Below are 9019 nucleotides of genomic sequence, written 5' to 3' on the forward strand. Positions count from 1 at the left end.
TTTGCTAGCAGCACACGAGAAGCCCCGTGGTGAAGAGCAGAGATTAACAACGGTGATTTTCAGGTGTTGCGCTAATCACTCCGCCCAAGCAGCAGTGCTTCGGTTTCTGAGAATATAGTTCCCAGTTTGTATTCGGTTAGAAGATGGCTGTGTCTCATGTGACCTTGTTATTTGTACACCCTGTGACTAAACAAATTACAACATGTAAATAGGAACATGTTGGTGTTATTTTGTATCTTATTGGGTGCAGTAGGCTAATTGGAGTCAGTTACCTCCAGGATCTGTGGTAAGCTAGGCTAGCGGAGGGGGCGCCAGACAGAGTTATGACACCGTGATGAGAAGGGTATGTATGAACTTCTCTACCTCTGGGGGATATGGCGCATAAGCTTAAGTCCCAATAAGTCAGCATGGTCCTATAAGGCCTCCTGTTTAGTTTGTGAAATATGTTTGACTGACTAAAAAACCCCTGCAAAATCACAAACTTTGACAGCTCAGCTTCAACAAAATGAAGCATACAGAGTCATGCCACAATCTAATGGTTACTAGCCACTTAAATTATCCATTTAACAAAAAACATAAACTAGTAGCTGGGTCAGAAAGTCAGTTTCACTGTTAACTGTTGTTGTTAATTCTGAGTTCTCTGATAGCACGGAGAGGTTGCAAACTTAAAAACATAATACAGAAAGGTGTGTTGGCTTTGTTTACCTGTTCATCGTTGGTCATGGCACTCCATGGTAACTCATCCAGGTTGCGGTGAGGGTGGGGCTTAGGCTTCCTCTTGGAGAACAGACAGGGGGAACTCGGCACACTCGGGATGATGTCGGACAGAACATCGCTGCCGCTGGCAATGTCACTTCCTGGCAACTGAGACGTAAGAAAGATGAGACAATGAGGAGCAGAGAAAAACATGAATGGACAAACTATCCTCCCAATCACTGGAACACCCACAGCCTCTGTGTTGCATGGCAGCAAAATAATGCAGCTAGGTTCTCAAAACTAGGGCTGGATATCATTACAAAATTCTGATACTGGTACAGATACCAATACAGTCACTTTGATACCGTTTCTGAACGTAAAGTTCAGAAACGGTATCAAAGTGACTGTATTGGTGACTGTAACATTTTTTTCTATACCAATTTTATAAACAAAAAGAAATAACATTACAGCAAAAATCTTTATTCAAATTTATTTTCCTGTTTCAGCTCCTACCATGCGAGCCCCGTCTCTGTGTAACCTTTTTCCTGCGTGTATCTACGACGTGTAACGATAGACAGCCAATCACAGACATTAGATCTTGGTAGAAGCATGCTGATTGGCTCACTGACACTGATGACATTTGCTCCTTAGGTGTTGAAATTTGGAATTGAACGACGAGGCATATTTTAATACTCGATACTAAGGAGGCAATTAGGTCGTTGCCTAAAAAAATATTGAATTTGGTACCCAACCCTACTTTAGACTTCCATCGTTAAAGGAGAATTGCGGTCAATTTCAACAAGTAGCTCTGTTTGGAAAGATATACATTTTGGAATATTGGATTGTATGAGTTTGACAATCAACTAATGTGGACTTCACCAGAAAACAGGAAATAAACAGAGGTATGGATTAACACAGCTTTTATGCCTTTTGGTTACATCTACTGCAGTCAGATTTGCTGTGTTCCCTCACCTCACTCCCTCACACTGAATCACTGCACATGAGTAGGCACTAGTAATGGCATTTTGAACATGTTTAGAGGCTAAAATTTGCCCTGTGTAAGCCTGTTGGGTGTTAACTCTAGCATGTAGGCAGCCCCGATTGGTTTCATTTTCCTTGCTACTGACAACACTCTCCAAACAACAGAGCTACGAGGTGAAATTGACCGTAATTCTCCTTTAAGCCAAAAGCCTGAATTAAAATGTTCAGCAATGTTTAATAAAAAAAAAAATATATATATATATATATATATATATATAGCATTCCGGGATGGGAGGAAAGCGTGCTCTGGTTTATTGGCATTTCTTTAAACCAATCCCAATCCTCTTGGGCGGGCGCCCTTAAAATTTGTTTTAGTCATGCAACAGAAAACTCAGATTGGACAGATAGTCTAGCTAGCTGTCTGGATTTACCCTGCAGAGATCTGAGGACCAGGTAACCATAGTCCTCAGATTGGACAGATAGTCAAGCTAGCTGTCTGGATTTACCCTGCAGAGATCTGAGAAGAGGCCAACCATAGTCCTCAGAAATCCACCAGAGTTTAAAATGACAACACAAAGGAAGCCCAAGGCAGTGGATATCCGGCCTCGACTTTGACGGCAACCGAGCAATCCTGGAAGTGGAACGTCAAGGATAAAGACTATATAACAACCAACCTGCCACTCAAACTCGCTGTCGGACCAATCCCAATAGGTGCTGATAGAGGAGGAAACATCACTGCAAACGCTGCCCTCTGGAAACAGGTCCAGAGATGTTAGTTCTTGGTCATCCAGAAGGGAGTAGCAGTCGTCCTGATCCCCCACAGACACGGAGGAGAAGAGCTCTTCGCTGCACTCTGAGCTGGCTACACTGGTCCCACAGGAAGTGAGGTTCCACCTGGGGAGAAACACGAGTGGACATTACAGGTTAAATCCCGGTTGTTCTGCTCCTTTTCCTGAGGAGTGGTGTGCATACAAGATAAGAATGCCAATTTTTATGTAAACGCCTTCTCCTTGAACACACATCATAAATATCAAAACAACAATGACGATTTTTTTTCTGCACAAATAACCTTTGAAAATACATTCTGAAAGTCTGTTTACCCCACAGACGGGGGACATACACGTGTGACCACGAACTCTCTACTTGCCTGTTACTGTGGAAGCGGTGTAGAGGATCGGTCCTGTGACAAGATGAGAGCTGACAGCCAAAGTCACTCACATCCAGGGTCCCCACGTCACTGAGGTTGGCTCTTTGGGAGAGGAGGGGGAAAGGCTCATCTGGCGCTAAAAACTTCTCATACAGAGACTCAGACATGGCGAGACGTACCTGACAAACAAGATAAGGCAAAGATAGGACAAATATAACAGGGCGCCTTTGAATGGAACTGCAGCAGCATCAACATTTACCACCAAACGGAACAAACACACCTGAAACATAAAAGTGGCCACATGATATTTATCCTTAAATATCATATAATTTGTTATTTAATAAAGTTTGCTTGTATACAAAATGACTGATTAAAAGTCTAGACAACAGACACACCGCTGATGTTTCTCTGTACTAATGAAGCTTGAGGTAATTCACATTAATGCATGAACACTGTGTTTGTAGTAAAGTAGTGAAAAAGTTAAAAGTATACTTATAGATTTTACATTTAAAACAGAAACAGTAAAAATAAATATATATATATATATATATATATATATATATATATAACAGAAAATATTCAGGCAAAATATGAAAAAAATGCTTGCAATATTGAAAATAAGGAGATGTATGTATTGTTGTGTTATAAAATGCTTAGCTAGCTGAATAGGCCGTACAGTATTTTTGAAATGTTACATGCTAAGCTATGATTTAACCCTTGTGTTGTCTCCCCCCCCCCCCCCCCCCGACCTGCAATTTTGTCTTTCCGAGTCAAAATTTCAAACGAAAAACCCTTTATCAACGTTTGGTCGTCTTTTCGACCCTTTTGTGTCTTTGCCCCCATGTTTATGTCACTTTAAAATTGTCGACTTTTCTGAGCCTTTTGAAATTTGTGTGTTTTTCCCCAAAATATTTAAAGCTTTTTTTTTTTTTTTTTTTTACATTTGTCACTTTTTTTGACATTTTTGTGACTTTGTTCGGCATTTTTTTCACACATTTGTAACTTTAAAAAAAAGTGTTTACATTTTAGTCACTTTAATTGACATTGACCTTTTTGATATTTTTCTTTTACATTTGTCACACAAGTTCTTTTATCAGTTATTTTTTATCCACAGCTATAAAATTGAAAAAAAACACCCAAATTGATGAAAGTAGTGAACTGATTATTTAACTTGTGAGAAGCGTTGTTGGGAACCATCCAGGTTACTTTTTTTTTTTTTTTTTTTACAATGTTGAAAGAAACCAAAATTGTCTAATAAAGAATCACTTTGGATAAGGGGTCAATTTGACCTGAAGACAACAGGAGGGTTAACTTTAACGAATGTACTTTTTAGACCAATAGTCTTGCTTGTATACATTTTACACTGTACGTCTTTGGGCACGTTGAAAGAGAAAAAGAAAAGAAAAAAAAAGACTACAAAAATACTGCACACAGTTACTCAACAAAGCAAAGCTTGTTTTACTCCAAATACTAGCTAGCTAGCAAGCATTAGCTACTCGTGCTTATTTACGTTTGGGTCTTTAATAACGTCACAAACATTAGTGACGTAAGCGAACAACTGTAGTTTGGTTTTTTTTTTTTTTTTTTTACCAAGTATGCTGAAAAAGCTGTTCATGTTAATTGTTGACACAACTGTAACGTTGCTAAGCATTCAACTCCCGTAATTGTTGTTTTTCCTAATAACTAGACTAAAATGCTTTCCTGTAACGTTAAAACGTCGAAAAAAGGCACAATAGGAATCCAGCATTATAGAGGGTAGCTACATTAGTTTACGTATTGACGTTACGTTCCATTAAAGTGGTCGTCTTTGGTCAAAGCAAACAGCCTGTGATTGGAACACAACACAAGCTAACATCGTTAGCTAGCTAACGTTAGTTAGCTAATCCTCAAATATCCACGTAGCGTTCACCAAGCCACAAAACGACACCGAACTAATCATTTCCACACAATGACATTTCCGAACGGTTTCTAAACCTGGTAAAGTTGTAATTAAAAAGCTATCTACATTAAAATACCCACCTTTTGTCGTTCAAAGAATGATCATTATTGCCACCTCCATTTGCAAATCCTTTCTTTTCTGCCGATGATCTCAGTTGTCTGTCACCGCGAGACTCCCGGGAGCCAGCAACGCGTCATGTGACGTGGAGGCGGAAGCTGTCACATAAACAGAAAACTTGGATAGAGAGAGCAAAAACGTCTCCACTTAAACTTCTCATTTTGCTATTTAATATCTCCGCATTTAGCATATTAATGCATGGTGAGTCATGTCTGCAAGCTATACAAAGGACTCCAGTTTTTTGGGAGGCAGGATACCACCAGAAATCGACTCATTGTCGAAAAACCTGAAGGATGTGGACCAAGAGATGTTCAGAAATATACTGAAAGGTAACGTTAAATGCTAGTTGTGTGCGAGATTATATAGCTAACTGTTATTGCATCCCTAAAACAGCTATCTCAAGATTAAAATGTGTGTAGCTAATACCACAATACAGCTGAATGTATATAAGTTGCTCATTGAGTAACCAATAGCCTTTACTGCGAGATTTTGATAGAAGAGAAGCATGAAAACAGCTAAAATATAACTGAAGGAGACTCGTGACCTGCCCAATGTCCCTGCTTGTGCATATTCTCTGATGAGGCCCATAACTGAGACTCTGTACTGAGACTCTGTACTACTTTGTGAATGAATTGTAAGTAAATAAAGGTTCTTCCTTAAAATACAGGGGGCATAAGTATACACCCCCTATGTTAAATTCCCATAGAAGCAGGCGAAGGCCAGTTATATAATGGATCAGGATACTAAGCATCCTGATAAAGTTCCCTGGCCTTTGGATTAAAATACCCCCCCCCCCCCATCATCACATCATCAACAATACCTAGAGTAGGCATGGTATTATTACAGTTAACCTAACAAGCTGGTTTGATTTGCGTTAAGAGATTATATAATAGAAAGACTCATGCTAATCTCTATGTATGGTGAAGGGTATGTGATGTGTGGCGGGGGGGGGGGGGGGTATTTTAATTTCAAAGGCCTAGGGAACTTATCGGATGCATAGTATCTGATCCATGAAATCATGGCCTTTAATAATACAAATATGGCTGCTTTTGGAATTAACATAGGGGGTGCATACTTATGCCCCTGTATTTTAACATAGGGGTGCTACTTAGCCCCTGTATTAACATAGGGGTGGTATTATGCCCATTTTAACTAGGGGGGTGTATACTATGCCCCTGTATTTACATAGGGGGTGTATACTTATGCCCTCTTATTTTAACTAGGGGGTGTAACTTATACCCCTGATTTTAAATGGGGGTGTATACTTATGCCCCTGTATTTTAACATAGGGGGTGATACTTATGCCCTCTCTGTATTTTAACATAGGGGGGTGTATACTTATGCCCCTGTATTTAACATAGGGGGTGTATACTTATGGCCCTGTATTTAACATAGGGGGGTGATACTTATGCCCTCGTATTTTAACATGGGGGGTGTACTTATGCCCTCTGAATTTTAACATAGGGGGTGTAACTTATGCCCCCTGTATTTTAACATAGGGGGGTGTATATTATGCCCCGTATTTTACATAGGGGGGTTACTATGCCCTCTGAATTTAACTAGGGGGGTGTATATATGCCCCTGTATTTAACTAGGGGGGTGTATACTTATGCCCCCTGTATTTTAAGGAAGAACATTTATCTTATTGACAATACATTATTCATTTACAAAGAAAATTGGTGTCCTTAAAAGGTTGGATTTTCCTTTTTTTTTAATCAAGGCATTAAGATCAATTTCCAAATGATGTTTTTTTTAATTCCTCTTTTTAATCAACTTTAGCATGGGTGTGTAAACTTATGCAAGCCGCTGTAGCTGTTGAAGCCATTAAATAAGTGAGTTAATGTGCCTCTGAATTATTATGTGTCCAGCTGTGGTTAGCGCCCTGGAGGGGAAGGACGGCAGAGAAGGGATGAAGTCTATAGCCGAGAGCAGTACCATCCCCCAGGAGAGGCTCAGTCACGTCGTCGCTGGGATTTACAGAGTGCTGTCCGAGGCCATCCGCGTCCCCACATCATCCCTTAAACAGGAGGTACGTTGACGTTAAACACTGGGGATTATATGTTGGAATGTGTTTGCACAAAAAACAAAATGATTCTGGGTCAGTAACTTGGCAGCTAAGCCTGCTACAGCTTACAGATACACATAAACCATGTTCCACAGAAGACATTTAGTTAAGAAAAGCACAGCTCTTACTAAAAACATTAATAATGAGTTCAGTGGATTCAGGTCTTTCAGTTATAGGACCCTGGTATTGTGATTGCTTGCCCTGTCATGGCTTTAGTTACCAATACACCTAAATAGAACAAAGCAAATATTAATGATATTAATTTTTAGATGTCCTTTTCTTGCTATTACAAAACACAACATCATCAGTCTCAATTCCATGTTATGTATTAATTCTGATTGAGTATGTGTGTTGACACTGGAAAAGTGACTAAATTAAATATACTCAAAAACTTGATAATACCTACTAAGAAAAACCTTGGATTTTAAACATGCTCTTCTTCTTCTTCTTCTGTATGTTTTAACGGCGGCGGTTTGCATCCAATGTGTTGCACTACAGCCTAAGGGTGCGTTTGGACATAGCTTAGGACTTTCTTACAGAAGACATTTTAAAAAGAACAGGTGTAAATAATAAAATGACTAATGGCTAAATTACACATAGGACATCTGCGTGGGTATCTATGGCAACACAAGCTAATAGCTTCCTCTTCATAAACACTGAATGTACATTTTAAGATGTTTAACTTGTATGAAGTACTACTTAAAACATTTTGTTTGTGTCCCTGTTAAGGCTTTCAGAGAAGATCTCAAAGAACTAAGGCAAGGCTCGTCAATTAATCATATCCTCAACGTTCTCATGCATTATGACTGCTGCTTACGGGATATACATACACAACACGATTTCAACCTCAGATGCTGAATTTATACTTTGTCACTTAGGATACCTGAAGACTTTATCACAGACATTGCCAGCGTGGTTTTTGGCAACAGGTATGTTGGATTTACAGCCTCTAAATGTAGACCTTTATACATGTAGTTTTCTGTTTTTGTGTCTTTGCGTAAAAGCACAGCTCTCCCTTAAAGACAATAAAGATAACGAAGATGTCTTTTTTCATATTGTAACCTAAAGTTATTTGGTCAGTGTTGCGGTTGCTTTTCCTTCTCTTAAGTTTGGTCCATGACTTTCAGAACAGTGCTGTAGATATGAATAGCATTCAGATGTCAAAGGGACAGTGTCATTGCTGTGTGACACCTCTCTTTGTAATGCAGGCGTGCAGCTCTAGATGCAGCAACTTCCCGGAATGATCCTCACCTCCCCACGTTAGAAGACTTGAAATGGAGAGTGGATGTTGCCATTTCTACAAGGTAACGTACTGAGGACAAACATGTTTTTGTTTTTCAACTTATAAACACTTTATTGAAGCTTTTTTTTTTCTTGTTTGGTGTCTGGTGGTTTTTTTCTGGAAATAGATACCTAACAGAATGGGAGTTTTTTTTTTTTTAATGTTTCTACTTTGTTCATAATAAATACCAGAAGAAATGTGTATTTTGACTGAGCGGTAATAGTCACCATGGTTGAACAGACAAAGCAGACACGTGCTAAAAAAAAACTTCATCAAAAAGAAAAAGATGCAACAATGTTGGAATCATTTTCTCAATGAAATGTAATTTCCCACTTAGTGTAATTCCATGTCGTTGTGTATATCCTGTCTCCACAGCTCTTTAGCCAGGGCCCTGCAGCCTTCTGTTCTGATGCAGATGAAACTATCGGATGGGAGCTTTCACCGCTTTGAGGTACTTGCTGTATACGATTCATTGTGATCCTGATAGTACAGGCAGCTTTACATTCTCTTAAAGTGTAACTCTGGCCAAAATGCAACCTAGGGTCTTTTTGTGAATGTACCCGAGTCAAACTTTAGTTTAAACGCAAAATTGGGACGGAAACGCAACACAGGTGCAAACAAATCTGCAGTTGAAGAATGTGACGTACAGTGGCTTGCATTACTTTACACACCCATGCTAAAGGTGATTAAAAAGAGAAATTAAAAAAAAAACATCTTTTGGAAATTGATCTTAATGCCTTTAATTAAAAAAAAATTCAGGAAAATTCAACCTTTTAAGGACACCAATTTTCT

At 39.1% G+C, this 9019-nt stretch overlaps 2 protein-coding genes across 2 annotated transcripts in view; one reads left to right on the forward strand and one right to left on the reverse strand.

Annotated features, from left to right (window-relative positions):
• fam199x (family with sequence similarity 199, X-linked) overlaps positions 1-4924 on the reverse strand; it is a 9670-nt gene extending 4746 nt beyond the window's left edge. The window contains exons 1-4 of the mRNA XM_032510873.1: positions 4844-4924; positions 2825-3003; positions 2352-2571; positions 706-864 (exon numbers count right to left, since the gene is read on the reverse strand). Of these exons, the coding sequence (XP_032366764.1) occupies positions 706-864; positions 2352-2571; positions 2825-2991 (546 nt within the window). The 5' untranslated portion in view covers positions 2992-3003; positions 4844-4924. The remainder of the gene's footprint in view (positions 1-705; positions 865-2351; positions 2572-2824; positions 3004-4843) is intronic.
• A 28-nt stretch (positions 4925-4952) lies between these two features.
• commd5 (COMM domain containing 5) overlaps positions 4953-9019 on the forward strand; it is a 6327-nt gene continuing 2260 nt past the window's right edge. The window contains exons 1-6 of the mRNA XM_032510883.1: positions 4953-5209; positions 6749-6909; positions 7675-7703; positions 7824-7874; positions 8154-8249; positions 8603-8678. Coding sequence (XP_032366774.1) covers positions 5089-5209; positions 6749-6909; positions 7675-7703; positions 7824-7874; positions 8154-8249; positions 8603-8678 — 534 coding nt within the window. The 5' untranslated portion in view covers positions 4953-5088. The remainder of the gene's footprint in view (positions 5210-6748; positions 6910-7674; positions 7704-7823; positions 7875-8153; positions 8250-8602; positions 8679-9019) is intronic.

Source organism: Etheostoma spectabile, unplaced genomic scaffold (assembly GCF_008692095.1).
Source record: "Etheostoma spectabile isolate EspeVRDwgs_2016 unplaced genomic scaffold, UIUC_Espe_1.0 scaffold273, whole genome shotgun sequence".
Classification (NCBI taxonomy): Eukaryota; Metazoa; Chordata; class Actinopteri; order Perciformes; family Percidae; genus Etheostoma; species Etheostoma spectabile.